General features: G+C 36.6%; 1 protein-coding gene and 1 long non-coding RNA gene across 2 annotated transcripts in view; one reads left to right on the top strand and one right to left on the bottom strand.

The window, feature by feature from the left end:
- Positions 1 to 1719: 1719 nt before the first annotated feature.
- SRP72 (signal recognition particle 72) overlaps positions 1720 to 16046 on the top strand; it is a 25753-nt gene continuing 11426 nt past the window's right edge. The window contains exons 1-11 of the mRNA XM_019740094.2: positions 1720 to 1878; positions 3775 to 3895; positions 6028 to 6151; positions 7452 to 7595; positions 7675 to 7786; positions 9562 to 9593; positions 10841 to 10965; positions 11059 to 11116; positions 13588 to 13719; positions 14587 to 14715; positions 15530 to 15602. Of these exons, the coding sequence (XP_019595653.1) occupies positions 1770 to 1878; positions 3775 to 3895; positions 6028 to 6151; positions 7452 to 7595; positions 7675 to 7786; positions 9562 to 9593; positions 10841 to 10965; positions 11059 to 11116; positions 13588 to 13719; positions 14587 to 14715; positions 15530 to 15602 (1159 nt within the window). The 5' untranslated portion in view covers positions 1720 to 1769. The remainder of the gene's footprint in view (positions 1879 to 3774; positions 3896 to 6027; positions 6152 to 7451; positions 7596 to 7674; positions 7787 to 9561; positions 9594 to 10840; positions 10966 to 11058; positions 11117 to 13587; positions 13720 to 14586; positions 14716 to 15529; positions 15603 to 16046) is intronic.
- Positions 10234 to 16046, bottom strand: part of LOC141569967 (uncharacterized) — a 25449-nt gene continuing 19636 nt past the window's right edge. The window contains exon 3 of the long non-coding RNA XR_012493715.1: positions 10234 to 10324. This is a non-coding gene — a long non-coding RNA (uncharacterized LOC141569967). The remainder of the gene's footprint in view (positions 10325 to 16046) is intronic.

Genomic DNA, 16046 nt, shown 5'->3' with positions numbered 1-16046 from the left:
CATAGCAGATGAATTCTGAAGAATTTCTAGCAACTACAAAGTACTTGGGAACAGACTGGTAACAAAAACCAAAATTGTAAATCCTTATATAAAGTCAATAATCTGAAAAGTTAGAAAGGCACTACTAAGGCAATAATTCTTAACCTTGGGGATAGGTGGGTGGGTTGGTATAAACGCCTCTGGAGAATCCGATAGAAACTACAAAACTTCTCAGAAAAATTCGCACAAAAATTTGGGTACACCAAAAGACATCTAGAACTCCCTTAACATTCCCCCCAATCTATGCATAATTCACTTGAAACTTGTGACAGTTCCACAGCCAGTGAAAGTCCACAGCTCTTCCCATTAGGTTTTACTAATTCACAGAAATTACATCCTCCCAAGCTAATGTGCTGTTTCTGCATTGTACTATGTGCCAGGCGCCATAGAAAAAAAAAAACCACAAGCAGGACATAGTTTTTGCCTTCAAGGAACTCACAGATTAGGGGGAAAATAAGCAAAAACTCATTCAGTTAAGTCCCAACTATGTGCCATCCACTTTGCTAGATCCTAGGGGTACTGCAGTGAGCAAAGTAAACATGGGCCCTGGTCTCATGTAAATTATAGTCCATCTAGAGTGAGATAGGCTTAAACGATAATATGCTCAAAAATAGCTCTGAGAGTGTGATGGGGAACGTTGCCTGGTCTGCAAGGTCAAAGAAGTAACTAATCTGGAAACAGAAGGATACAGAAATCTTGAAGGATGAAAAGAAGTTAGCTAGGTTGCTGGGAAAGAGAGGAGGGGAAATGGCAGGAGGTGGCAGGATCCTGACAAGATATGAGTCTACAGAGTAGGTGCTCAATAAAATGTCCTGTCATTTCATCAAGAGTGCTCAATTGGTGGTACTGTTCTGACATTCAAACACATCTTGATATTTAAGATCTTACAAAAACCCTAAACTCCGTTACTTGAGTGCTCACTATGCCTAACATGCATCATTAAGCTTTTCTCCCTATAACAATTATGCATTATCCCTATTGTGCAGTCGGGAAAACTGGGACTCGATAAAGTAACCTGTTCACAGACATCTCATGAGTCGCAGAGCCGGGAACTAACCGGAACCTTCTCATCCCAAAACACATTACACCTTTCCGCTGCTCCTGAACTGGAGCCCAAGGCAGCCAAGGGGTTTCACCAAACGTGCTTTGCGCTTGGAGATTCTTTTCTTCTGTGCCTTTCCTCATATTCGCTTCTCTGCCGTAACTTTGCCCAGAACCAACACCCGGTTTTCCCAATTATCTTTCAAGATCCCTTTCAAATGCCAGTTCCTCTATGAAGTATTCTCCAGCAGAAAGAAGCTGCCCCCCCCGCCCCTTTCTCCCCCTATGTCCCTCTTCAAATAACTCTCAGGGTTTCTAGTATTTTACCATCCCGTAGACCTTGTATTGATCCTCCTCAGATCGTCGGCAGATCCCCGTGGGACCAGGACACTGCTACGCCCGCCGCGGCCGCCCCGGAAACGCACGCTGCTTTGAGCTGAAACAACCTCTTCTCAACCCGCTCCCACGGTCCGACGCCGTGTTCCTCCGGGGCCGCTTCAGGTATCTCGACTCCATCCACGAGTTCTAGCAACGAGAGCGGAAGATCACGGTGTCTGACGCAGGCTGCGGGAGTGGGGAGCTTCCGACTCCGAGCGCTTGGCACCCGCCGGTTTCCTCCTTCGCTTGGCCGCCTCTGACATCCTCTTCCGGGGAAGAGGTCGTCCCGCCCCTCCCGCGCTTCCTCTAAGATGGCGAGCGGCGGCAGCGGGGGGGTTTCGGTGTCTGCGCTCTGGAGCGAAGTGAACCGTTATGGCCAGAACGGCGATTTCACGCGTGCTCTCAAGACCGTCAACAAGAGTAGGTATCCCGGCGGATGGCGGGGCGGGCCCGGGCCGGCGGAAGGATGCGGCCTCCTTGGGGCGCGCGCGACCACCTCCGAGGGGACGCCCGGAGGAGAGACCCGCGCAGCTGGAGGCCCCGCGCGGTCGCCGGGCGAGCGTGGCGGGCGTGGATCACAGACCCTCCAGTCCGTCTGGCTGCCAGCATTGGGTCTTGGGTTGTTTAGAGCCACGTGTACTTCTGTCTTTCCCTCCCCCGCGGGAAGCAAGGGAGGGATTTAAAGAGACCGCAGCTCCCAGCGCTTGACCCAAACAGTTTTATTTGACGCCTCTGTTTTCGTGTCTTATTTTGCAAATATTCCACATTGCCTCCTTTTCTCCTTTCATTTAGCGGGGTGATCGAGACAGTATTGCAAAGGGACCTTGTTCCCTTGGGCCGCAGCGAGGGGGAGGAAGGAACCTACTTGGGACACGTAATTTAGAAGCTGGTACTGACAAGGTGGGAGCTGGACAGACTCAGGAGAGGGAACGGCAGGATCTGGATGTCAGACCTGCGTTCCACTGATAGAAGCCAATGTCATTAGACCAGAAAATGTGTGTGAAAGCACTAACATTTGAATAACGTCTAAAGAAAAGTTTGGCCTGTTTTTTGCCCTGTAACTGATAATTTCGAGTAAACTGCCTTTGGTATGAGATATACTCGTTATATTCTTTTATCCTTTACTGCGTAACTGACTGTAATATGGCTATGCTTTCTAATGCTCTCCGTCGTGCTAAATTCTTTACTGAAGATGCAGCCTACATTTGGTAGATTTGGAAATGTAATTACCAGAAAATGTAATTACTGGCTATTTAAAGCAGTAATAGCATACAAGGTATGTTAGTAACATACAAGGTTGTATAGACAAATTTCAACAACCTGTTGCTGGTTAACATGAAAGGAAGTGATTGAGCTCACAGTGTACTTTTCATGATTTCAGACGTTGAGGAAAATAGATACTAATTAGAATTATTTGATTCCTAAGCTTGTTTTGAATTCAGGTAGCCATTTGACAAGACCTGCAACCAGTACTGCTCAGTAGCAATGTAGTATTTTGCAGGAACTATTTAATCAAGGGCTGTCAGTTTTTTCTCCAATATATATTTTCTTAATTGGCAGAAATTTCTTTGATTCTTAGAATTGAATTCCTGTAGTTGCCCAGGAACAAAGGGGAGTGATCCTGGTCATTTTGTCACTGAACAGCTGTTTAGCATCGAAACTTGGTTACCTGAATCCTTCCTTGTACTTCTCTTTAGTCATCTTAGGTGGAAAGGAAAATTTTGAATGGTTTTTGGAACTATGGCCAGCAAAATAAATGGCATTTGTGTACTTACAGCATATAGATATCTCCAAAATATTCTCAATTCATCTTCCTGATAACCTTGTAAAATAGTAATGTTTTTATACTTGTCTTGCAGATCAGAAAATTTAGATTTGATGCTAGGTGACTTGCTAAGACCTCAAGGCATCTAGTGATAATCTTGTACTCAAAATTAAGTCATTTGTTTCCAACTTCTGCACGAACTTTTTTCTTTCCCTGGGAAGTAATGAAATGTGTAGGCTGTAACATGCACCCCAAGAAGAAAAAGCTGGAGAAAACAACTTCTTTCTTCTTTATTTCAGTCTCCTTTTGGGGAACGTGCATCTTGGGAATCTATCTCACTAAAAATGTAACTTACTAAATTATAACTCTTCTAGTTAGCACTTCTTATGTTATAAATGAAGATCTGCCTTTTTAACAAAGAATGTTTTGACTGATCGTTTCTGCTGCAATAAAATTGCAATTGTAGTTTCCTGAGGCAGGGGTGGGAAAATTTAGTAAAAATGTGAAAAGGGAATGAATTTAAAAATTATTTTCCTAAAATTGTTCTGTAGTACTGCAGATCAACAAGGATGATATAACTGCCCTACACTGTAAAGTGGTATGCCTTATCCAAAACGGGAGTTTCAAAGAAGCCTTGAATGTCATCAATACTCACACCAAAGTGTTAGCCAAGTAAGTGATTCAATTAGTTGTTTGTACCGTTATTAAAAACACTTTTACCATAGATATAACCATTTCTGTGGGTTTTTCCCCCCACTATTCAGATTTTTGACCTGTTTCTTTCTTTCCTTTGTTGTTGTGTTGTTGTTGCTTCCCAGTAGTGCTTTTGAAACTGGAAGGAGTAATAGTAACAATTCTGTTCTGCCTTAGTGAGCCTTTTCTTTACCCCTGTCTTCCCTTTGCACCACTAAGAAGGTAAACTGGAGAAATGAGCGTAAATGTAAATGTAACACGAGTTCTCGGAGGACATAGAGAGAACAGAAGTTTAATTTAAAAAGAAAATGCAGAGAGGGCAGAACATGTAGGGTAAGGCTGTATATAAGAAGAGATTTCTCGAACGTTACAGCAGTCTTAGCCTGACCTCTGTGCTTACCTCCTTTGAGAATTGTTTGGGTGTGCTTTAGGCCAAGATCTCTCAGTGTCCATTCTTTAGCAGTCTTGAGACTATGTAGTAGTATTTTTGCTGTTGTTAATAATTTTCACTTATTTCATTTATCTTTTCATGAAATGTGAACTAACATTCTGAATGAAGTTTGCAGCATATTCTTTAAGAAGATTCTGGTTTATAAGGTGCAGAGCAGTATATAGTATACTTTTGTACAAAAAAGAGGAGGATATGAGAATTTATACGTGTATTCTCCTGTATTTGCAAAAACAAACACTGGCCAGAGAAACAATGAATAAAAACAGTCACTTGTAGGAGGTGAGAAGGTAAAGGTAGATTTGAAAAGCAATGGGAGTAAAACCTTTTAGTGTACACCTTTTTGTTTTTTTTATTTGAGCCAGATACATGTATTACAGATTAAAAACTAAAACTTGGTTAAAAATAAAAAGGGAAATAAAGAGAACACTGCTTTGTACTAGTAAACATGTTTATGCTGAAATTCAGTGTTATGAATTTTAACCATTTTCTGAGATAGAAAATTTGGAAATAATTTTTTTAGGCAAATAAATAAAGGATATTGCCATTTGCTTTGATTAGTATTTTGGGGGTGGGGGCTGGAAGGGGAACAGGACTTTATTGGTGAACAGCATGTACTTCCAGGACTTTTTTTTTCCCAAGTCAAGTTGTTGTCCTTTCAATCTTAGTTGTGGAGGGTGCAGCTCAGCTCCAGGTCCAGTTGCCATTGTTAGTTGCAGGGGGCACAGCCCACCATCCCTTGTGGGAATCGAGGAGTTGAACCGGCAACCTTGTGGTTGAGAGCCCGCGCTCCAACCAACTGAGCCATCTGGCTCTGGCCCATGTAGGAATCAAACCGGCAGCCTTCGGTGATAGGAGTACGGAGTTCCAACTGCTTGAGCCACCGGACCGGCCCTGATTTGTATTTTTTCTCAGGGTGGTCAGTTAGCTCAGTTGGTTAGAGTGTGGTGCTCTTAACAACAAGGTTGCCAGTTTGATCTCCACATGGGCCACTGTGAGCTGTGCCCTCCACAACTCGATTGAAACAGCTGCTTGACTTGGAGCTGATGGGTCCTGGAAAAACACACTTAAAATAAGTATTTTTTCTCACGGGTAATGGATGGAACTTCAAATTGAGTTTCAGGTGTCAATATTAATGTATATGAATTTTTAGACCTATGTATATAAGTAGTATATTTGTAGTTGTGTGTTCACCAGTTTGGATACAAATACTATGTTCTTTTAAGATTTCTAGTTACTTTTTCTTTGCTAATCATTTGCTTCTTGAACAAGTTAAAAGCAGCAGTACATGGCTTATTATTTGATCAGTAGATTTAAGAAACTTCTATGATAACCCATTTAAAATAGTGTTCAGATTGTCTTTGAATCTAAGATAATTTGGCTGATTTATGATTTCATTCTTAAATGTTTGTTTCAAAGGGCCAATAATTCTAATAAGAATATCCATGAAAGCAAGAGAGGCTAAGGAAATGGATGTAATATTTTCTGCCACTATGACCTGTCTGACTTTCAGACAGGTCACTAACATTTGTAAGTTTCCTCATCTGTTGTTAATGGGGATTAAATAATTAATATATATCAAGTGTCTAGAGTAGTATCTGACATACAGTGAGTACTCTGCTGTGTTAGCTAATAATCAGATACTGTTTTTTTCCATTTTCAGTAACTCTCTTTCTTTTGAGAAGGCATATTGCGAGTATAGGCTGAACCGAATTGAGAATGCCTTGAAGACAATAGAAAGTGCCAACCAGCAGACAGACAAACTAAAGGAGCTTTATGGACAAGTGGTAATTACTGCTTTTAAATACCTGTTGATGATCGTCCTGAATGAGCATGACTCTGCCAATAGCAAGGAGCAGGAATGAGGAACCCCAGCCCATCTTAATGTGATGCAAAACTTGCCATTAAACCAGTTCTTGAGGTTTGAACATATTCCGCCTTCTTGATCGTCATACAAACAGTTACATATATAATGTTCTATGAACAAATGACTTCCTTGGGGTAATTTAAAAATTAAAGTAAATTATGAACTACCCTAATGAAATTTGGACTTTGTAGTTGGAAGGGAGCTTATATACTCACAGTTTTCAAATTGTATTATTTTTCCTAGCTTTTAAATATTCTAAGTTTGAAATAAAACCACGATGATAATTTGGATGAATTCAGGTAGTTCATGAAATCCTTGAAAATGTCTTACTCTAAAAGGTTTTGAGACATATAATTAAGCATAATATAAAATAGGGCTGTTGATGAGAGGACAGAAATATTATGTTAGAACTAGCAAAACCCTCTTTAAAAATATTTAAAATGTCAGTTTAGGGCAAATAATGTTATATTGACTGTATTGTTCCCAAGAGGTAGTACGAGTTTAACAGTGTAAATGGGTTGAAGTGAAATTCGGGCAAGTTCAAGGATTATAGGTCTATAAAGAACTTTTAAGGTAAGCTGAGTAAGTTTAGGGTAAATTCTAGCATTTTGAGATTGACAAAGGGCAACAGTCTCTTACACATGGTGGACTAATAGGTGCATAGTAAAGGCACTTAAGGACAATTTGAACAAAATAAGCAAGAATTATGTTGTATGTACTTCATACTACCTAATACGATAGATGGTTTCTGGGAAAGAGAAAATGAAGATTAAATATAGTGAACTCCTGGAAATACTAAGTCTTTTTGTTAATTCCTAATTTTGTTCCTGTTTACTGGAGCTTAGTAATCATGTGTTATGGCAAATTTTTTTTATTATAAGTCACATTTAGGTAACAGGGTGATTTCTATTACAGAAAGTTTTTCTTTCACACCCCATTTAGGCACTTTACCTCAAGAAGTAAATACAGTGACTTTTCTAACTGAATAATGCCTACAAGTCTGCAATATAGTAAAGATTGACTGCAAGTAACTTTTGGAAAGTGTTCGTAGCACACAGAACTAACTGAAAAATTACAAAGGAAAAGATGATTGATTGCCCAGGTTATGCTAAATTAGGTTTCCTGCTTAGTGGTTCCAAAAAGTGTTTGTGTAGTGTTAGAGACATAACATTATATTTGTCTTCTCTTCTGATTTGTTAACTTGCTGTTTGTCTCTTCAGTTATACCGGTTAGAACGCTATGATGAATGCTTAGCTGTGTATAGAGATCTCGTCCGAAACTCCCAAGATGATTATGACGAGGAGAGAAAAACAAACCTTTCAGCAGTTGTTGCAGCTCAAAGCAACTGGGAAAAAGTGGTTCCAGTGAGTATCCCTATGTACCCACGCAGCTGTGAAATGATATTCCTGTCTGGTGTTTGACTGGTATTTTGTTCCTTGACAGGAGAACTTGGGCCTCCAAGAAGGCACACATGAATTGTGCTACAACACTGCTTGTGCACTGATAGGACAAGGCCAGCTGAATCAGGCAATGAAAATCCTACAAAAAGCTGAAGGTTGGAAATTTATTAAAATTATGTGTAATTGTAATGTGCATATAACTTTGCAAAGTATTTCCAGAAATTGCATTTGACTTTTATGATTTTTTAAAGGGAAATTATTGATTCACTGGGAATTTCTCAAAGTTCATCTTTTTCTTGGGTTTTTGACGATATTGCTCTTCTGTTTCTGTCTAATCCATAAGCCAGACTACTTGTTCATTTTCAACCACACCAGAATTCTGAGGAGTAGGTTTTTAAACAAGTTACTATGAGTGTTAAATGTAAATTGAATTAATTAATGTCAAGCACTTACATTAGTACATGGCATATCATGTAAGCATTTAGTAAATACTAGTTGTCATTGTTATTAAACAGGTACTCAAGTGCAGTAATAATATGGCGTGCCTATATGTGTGCATGTATGCGCACCTACACGCTACATTTACGTATCGGTAACACTATTCAAGCGCATTTTCACTCCATTTAGTATGTTTCCATATATAATATTTACATGAGATGAAGTTTTTAATTAAGAAAAAAAATTTATTAGAGAACTATGTCTTGTCCTAACTCCTGAAGCATTTAGACTTTTCTGCATATATTTTCCCTGGAAGCTCTGAAAGTAGTGTAGGGACTGCAGTGAACAGTGGGGAGGAAGAAAACGTGATAGGGGTTTTGTTTTACTCTTAAATGTTGAAGGTTAAAATAAGAACAAAGGTTAGAGCATTACAAGAAGAAAAAGATGTTTGATAATTACAATTTCTTGATCATGCCCAGTATTGACAGTGGTATAGGAGAAGGACATTCCTCATACACTGCAGGTTTGAATGTAAAAGTAGTACAAACTGCAGTGGGCAGTTGATTTTAAAATTTGCATTGCCTTTGATCCAAGAATTTTATTTCTAGAAATTTATTTTATGGAAATTTTTAGATAAATTCATATATGTATCTATATAAATGCTAATTAAGGAGATGTTCATAAGAAAAATATTTAGAAACATCATGAGTTTTTGTCCTATTAGAGGATTGGCTAAATTTTACTATAACCCCAAATAGATTACCATAGAATCATTAAAAAAAATAATGATCAAATATATGGTGATGGAAAGAGAACTGACTCTGGGTGGTGAACACATAATGGGATTTATAGATGATGTAATACAGAATTGTATACCTGAAATCTATGTAATTTCACTAACAATTGTCACCCCAATAAATTAAAAAGAAAGATTTTTATTAAAATACAGCTAACATACAAAAAATAATAATAATAATGTAGTTCTATATTATAACATTAAAGATGTCCATGGTATATTAAATGGTGGAAGAGAAATTTCAAAATAGTACGCAGAATATCCCACTTTCATTTTAAAATGCAGCTTTACATGAAAAAAACACACATTTAAACAGGTACTCCAGTACCTGTTTACATTTACATTAAGAATACCAATAACTGAAATGCTAATAGTTGTTATCTCTGGGTGGTGGGATTATTGTCTTTATACTTTTCCATAGTCGATTTTTTGCAATCAGGATTTATATTTTTAAATGGCCTTTGAAAAATTTTTAACATAAGAGATTACAAATGAAAGAAAAATATCAAAGAGCTGGAATAATCTGCGACTCGTAATATTTATCTAAAAGTCGAAGCTAATGATAAATTTCAAATTTGCTTGTTACTAAAATTATTTTGAAATCTTCTGTCCAAGAATTTAGTTCTTGCTCTTTGGAATGGTGAAAGGAATGGGAGTTACCCAGCAATGTTAATTTAAAACCATTTATTCCTATAGATCTTTGCCGCTGTTCATTATCAGAAGATTCTGTAAGTATTCCACTGTTGTTAAATCCAAATTTTACATTTCTGACTAATATAAATTTATAGGAAGTTTAATTGTAGTATTTATTGACTTTTTCAAATAGATAGTAATTCATTGAATAGGAATAGAAAACCTCTTGATCAGTTTTTGAAGTCTTTTAGGGTGAGAAATTACAATACAAAATTTATTATATGCCTTATGTATTTTATTTTACATTCATATAAATACTCATTTTCCTATTTTTAGATGTAGAGCTCAGGTCTTTGAGTATGGATCTGTTCATAGGCATTCCATGCGTATTTCTTATATTCCACACAGAATCCAGCATTCATGATGTCACTTCCAGTTTTTTCATAAGTGCAACAATATCTTAAAGACAGTTGTGAAGTAGGTTCATTACAGTGTCCTCATAGATGTTAACTTTTTGACCATTTCGTACTGTTTTCTGGCTCAGAACTAATTAGATAGTAATTTTCTTTAGGAACTCATCTTCATTTCTGAGCATTCAACATAGTTTTCATTAAAAGAAGTCTCTCTTTACACTCATAGTTCTTCCCTTACTATAATAATTAAGTTTTATCGTTTGCTTATCAAACCCAACTGGCATAGTGGGCTTGGAAACAAACACCTCTCACTGCTCAGCATATACTCACCAGGTGAGAGCAAGAGTGCTGAGCGCGGTAAGAGAGCAGCCTCCGAGCCTTGAGCATTCATTGTACGTGGACAGCAGTCAGCCCTTCCAGAGGAATGGAGAATATGGATTAATCTGGAGTGTCAGTTAGGAGAGCTGCTGTTTTAATTACAGAATTAGTTTCAGCTTTTGAAGTTCTTTGTATGGTGATAATTAGTTAGAATTTATCATCGTCTTTGGACTAGAGTTATGGTAGAAGTAAGAGTGAAGCATTTTTATGTTCTTGAGAAAATTGTTTCCAGAATTTAAGGGTATCATTGTCAAAAGTTAAACCTGCATGCTGGTTGCTTGCTTTTCTTTTTGTCATTCTTATGTTTTAGAGAGTAATAATCAATGAATGATATTCCTTGTTGCCACGTTCTTTTATAATCTGTCCTTTGCCATTCTCATTTAAACTTCCTTCTTTGGTGGCAATTCCTAAATGTTAACCGACTGTAAGGGAAAATTCCTGGAAATTGTGTCTTCTTTTGGATGACATATCTCTTGAATGTTTTGATCACTTGGTGAATATGGGGCTCGTTTGGAGAATTTACAGAAAAAACTATTTCCTCTTCTGCTTAGGATGGGACTGAGGAAGACCCTCAGGCAGAACTGGCCATCATTCATGGGCAGATGGCCTATATTCTGCAGCTTCAGGGTCGCACAGAGGAGGCTTTGCAACTTTACAATCAGATCATAAAGCTAAAGTAAGTGAGTTATGGAAATGATGTGTCTCTTATAGGAGATGAGGTTTCTTTTTAAAGATGTGTTCCTTTTTGATTGTTGCTTGTTGTTCCCAGGCCGACAGATGTGGGATTGCTAGCTGTGATTGCAAATAACATCATTACCATTAACAAGGTATGAAATATCCTTGGTTTTCCCACACTTACATTTTATACCGCAAGCTTATGTCCCGTTTTGTCTTAGGATGAGTGTTCTTTTTTCCATGACACAGTCACAGTGGAGAGTGTTAATTAACTCTCATAAGAATGATGATTCTGCAGGTTCTATTCAAGTAGTAAATTTGTTTTGTGGTTATAGACCCTGGAATTTAAAATCTCACCATTTTCCAAGTTTTATAATAATGTGGAGAATCTCTATTTATTAGAGAAATAAATTGTGTGGACTTTTAAACTTCAAGTGTGTGCATGTTTTACATGATTTTTTAATCTAGTAAATATGAATGCAAGTTTTCTGTATATCATTTTTTTCTTTCCCATGTTTTTTTATTTTGAGGGAGGGAAGACATGAGCAAATTCTCTCTTTCTCTGTACCCCCTCTTCAAACCCATGTGTAAAATATTGCAAGTACGTATACAGATAATTTTAAAGAGTACTGCACTAGTCAAATTAACCACCATTTGGAATATTGTTTTAATGAAAAAATATTTCAAGTTCAGATTTGAAACTTGAGCCAATAGAAAATAAGTAAAGTAACATCTGGGGGTTTTTTTGAAATGCCATGTGATTTTCCAAGTGCCGTTTATTTCATCCTCACAATTATCTTTTTAGGTGGCAATACTTGTTTCCAGTTTATGGGAGTATAATTTGAGGCTAAAAGAAGTTAAATAATTTGTATAAGGTCACAGCCAGTAAGAGATAGAACTTGGATTCATATTCCAGTCTCTGACTCCAAAGCTTGCTCCTTCGTGGTACCTCTTTCCTCCTACAGAGAAATTCAAAGGGTCCGCAGAAGTGGGATAAGGAAGGTAGTAATTATAGGTTGTTGCAGGCCATTGGCATGGTTTAGGTTTCCAAAAATTGATGCTGGCATTTGAATGTTAGCAATACATACCTGCCTATGTTTATGAATAACTTGAATTGCCACTGAGGACAAATCTTTCTTATCTGATATATAATTGTGTGGAGAAGAGTATGTGATATCTCATTCCTAATTTTACACTGAACTTTCTTCAGTCAATTGGTATTTATTTCTGACTTTTTATTCAAAATAGTGTTGGATGCACTAGGTAATGATAAAACATGGTCTTTATCATTACATAGTTTAAAAATCTCATTCTGGTGTTGAAAAAAATTGTGCATGTTGAAATTTCTTGTCTGTATACTTCATAACTGCAGTATTTGTTGAAAGATAAGATCTGTCTGGGTTGGCAAATTTGAGCTGACCCTTGGAGGGATATCGTTTGAAGGTTATAGCAGCAGCGTAAAGAAAATGAAATATGAAGAAATATTTCTGGCTAGTAGGGGGGTTAAGAGAACAGAAGATAAGATGATACATGCTGGCTAGTTTTAAAAAATAGGTTAAACTGAATGATATCAAGGTATGGAAGGCCTTCAAAATTAATTTTTTTAATAAGTGCCGTGATAGCAAAGTTTATAAGAAGTGTAGTAGTGACATGCATGATGAATTGAAGTCTTAAAATAGTGAATTGGAGTACTAACTAGAAATATGTTTCTTTGAGGATTGATTTATATGAAAGCCAGTTTCTTGCTGTACATTAAGATAATTTCACATTGGTTTGGAGCTTCACACACAAAAAAGTCGAATTTATTTTAGATTTCTTCTTTGCCTCCTTTTAGTCTTTAAACTGATAGAAGACCTGGTTTTAAAAAACTACAGTGGTAAAAAAAAAAAAAGCCCAGTGGTATCACTTATTTGCAAACCAATATATCGTTTAACCAAGCTAGTATACTGTGCATGTAGTAGACACTGATGCTCAGTTTGTCCTTCTCAGAATGCAATGTGACTTAATTGTCTTCCTTCCCTGAAAGGTATGTGACTTTCTATAATTCTTAACAGGACTTTCTTTAGGAAGATAACACTGTACTTGCCCCACACAGAAATTTTAGAAATTGAGCTTTGTGCTTCTGCCTAGGTGAGAAGGGCCTTAAGAATAGGAAAAACAGTAGCTATTTTTTGCTAAACATTAGTATTTTTTGCTAAAAATGGGTTCGAGAGAGGTATGAATATATTTTTGAATTTAATGATTTGCTTACATAATGACAGTATTTCAAAGAGGAATGAGTTTGTCATCTAAATTCTAAAGGGCAAAGTTTGTAGAAATTGCAAATTTAGATATCTTTGTAGTCCTAATTTCCACTGTATGATTTGTGCTATCCCTGTGTACTTTTCTTTAAAAAGCACAAAACAAGCAGTTAATAGTGGAAAGATAAAAGAAAACCAAGAACCCGAGACAAATTTATATGCATCTTAGAAGCAGAGGCACCCCAACCAGGCAGATGCATCATCTTCCAAGCTCTCCTGTGTTTATATAAAATAACTAAATGAAAGAGGAATATGGCCCTGGAGCATTAAAAGAGTTGAAGTCTGAGATTGCTGTTAATTATGGGTGAACTTTTCTTTGTCAGGACCAAAATGTCTTTGACTCCAAGAAGAAGGTGAAATTAACCAATGCAGAAGGAGTAGAGTTTAAGCTTTCCAAGAAACAACTGCAAGCTATAGAATTTAACAAAGCTTTGCTTGCTATGTACACAAACCAGGTAGGTAACAGATCTCTGGTTCCCCTGGCTAAACTTTTGGGGTGTGGCAGATGGGGCATAATGGGTGTTTCAGTCCAGTCTATTTATATTGTTTGTTTATATGTTGTTTACACCCATGTGTTCTTCAGAATGTCATATGTAATAGATTTTTATGGGTTAAACAAGTAATTTGTCCAATTCTTTGTAAAGTTACGCAGTTGATGTCTTTTAAGAGTAAGGAAACACTATTCGCACCTGTAAATGATGTGATTTTCTCATCTTATTTCTTATCTCTAAATTAAAGTAAAAATCATCAAAGATGCTGATCATGGATAGACATGTAAGATCCATCTTTCATATCAGCTTACCCATAATCACATCAAGTTATAAGTGCTAAGGAGGTCAATTCTAACCCTCACATGCATAATTATAATTAAATTATGATTTCATACTCTTCTAGAGCAGAGGGTTTTCAGTGGGAGACAGTAACATTTTTATTATTTAGAACTGAGTTGTTACTCTTAAATACTTTAGCAAGAAATACCTATACATTTTGTTGTTTTGAAGTAAAGGTGATACTTCATGTATTTTTTTTTAACAAAATTCTGGAATTTAAGCATCCAAATGAATGTTTAGAGGTCATTCTTTCCTAAATACTTTTAGAACTCATAGCTTAAATTCAGTAAATGGAAATCTTTTTCTTACAGGAAAAAATTGAAAATATTATCGATACTATAAACCACTTCCCTTACCCTCGGCAGTTTTTTACTTATTATTTTGTTTCAACTGATTTCCGTCCCTCTCCCCCATCCTTCTTTTCTTTTTGGTCACTCATTCTTTAATTTCATTAACCAGCTTATTTTTGTTGGGGGGAACATACTCTTTTAGGCAGATCAATGCCGAAAAATATCTGCCAGTTTACAGTCCCAGAGTCCTGAGCACCTCCTGCCTGTGCTAATCCAAGCTGCCCAGCTCTGCCGTGAGAAGCAGCACACAAAAGCAATAGAATTGCTTCAGGTAAAGGAATTACTTGAATTTTTAATGAGGTGTCAGGTAGTTGTAGCCTTGTTTCATTTTCATTATGTTATAATGTATAAGCTTGTAAATTTCATGGGAAAACGTAGGTAATATGCCACTAGACAAATTCCAGAGTGTCACTTTTGTTAATTCCTGGACTACAGCTTTGTTTTCTGTAAATTTGTATTAGTATATGTTTGCCATAAACCCTGAAGGATGCTTTTCATTTGGAGATCCATTTAACATGAGTTATGGGTTTATTTTAGGCTTAAAATACTAGGGCATGCTTAACCCCTTTTTCAATAACATATTCAATAAGTCCCTATCTGAAAACCTCAGATAGTTACAGAGATACTGAGTTGTTTTTTATCAACCTAAATCAGCTGGTAGATTATGTTTGAGTTTCCTGAGGCTAGACTACATTGGAAACTTGAACAGGATAAAATTAGGACCATCCTGAGGGGTAGATTTGCTCAGTAAGGAGGTATCATTTATTTGAGTATCTTTCTTTTTAAAAAAATATTTTATGTTGTAATCTTAATTATTATTTCTCTATTAGTAGCTTCCTGGAAACTTGACATTATTGCACTTATTTTCACAGCATAATTTTAAAGCACAGTGAGGGATCAGGTATAATTTTTTCAAAATAAAATTTTGACCCAAAACAAGAAGTTTAATATTTTAAAAACCAGAAGTTTAATACTTTAATACTGGATTTAAATTTTTATGTAGCTATAACAAGTAATTGGAATATGTTCAGTTAGTTGTGTAAATAAAATGTAATTTTTTTTTTCCCCAATTAAAAAAATTTTAGGAATTTTCAGATCAGCATCCAGAAAATGCAGCTGAAATTAAGCTGACCATGGCACAGCTGAAAATTTCCCAAGGTATTAAAGATAATTTCATCATGGTCAAAATGGCATTTTAGTGGAAACATATGGTTAGAATGATTCTGAAGTAGTTGTAGACTGTGATTTTTAAATTTTTGCATAATTCACCATTATATAATTATTGCTATTTTAAACATGAAGCTAGATGGTGTGAGTGCCAGTTTAGTAGTGAGTTAGATGACCTTTTCTTGGGTTATTCCTAACTTGATAGAATGATTCCCAATCTATACCTTGAAAGTCTACAGAAGCAAAGGATTCCTCTGTTCCAAAACACCATACTTAAATTTCCTGGATACGTCATGTGTAGAAATGCTTATATCTGTCACTTGGTAGTATTTGCATAAAATAAAGGTTACTTTGCATCTTAATTTTCACAATATCTTAGTCCCTTTATCTTTTATTTGTACTTTACAACCCTTGTTTTTGGGGAAGAGAGGCAAG

The sequence above is a fragment of the Rhinolophus sinicus genome, linkage group LG02 (assembly GCF_036562045.2).
Source record: "Rhinolophus sinicus isolate RSC01 linkage group LG02, ASM3656204v1, whole genome shotgun sequence".
NCBI classification, from domain to species: domain Eukaryota; kingdom Metazoa; phylum Chordata; class Mammalia; order Chiroptera; family Rhinolophidae; genus Rhinolophus; species Rhinolophus sinicus.
The sequence above is the reverse complement of the archived record's forward strand: the minus strand, read 5'-3'. Positions and strand labels throughout refer to the sequence as shown.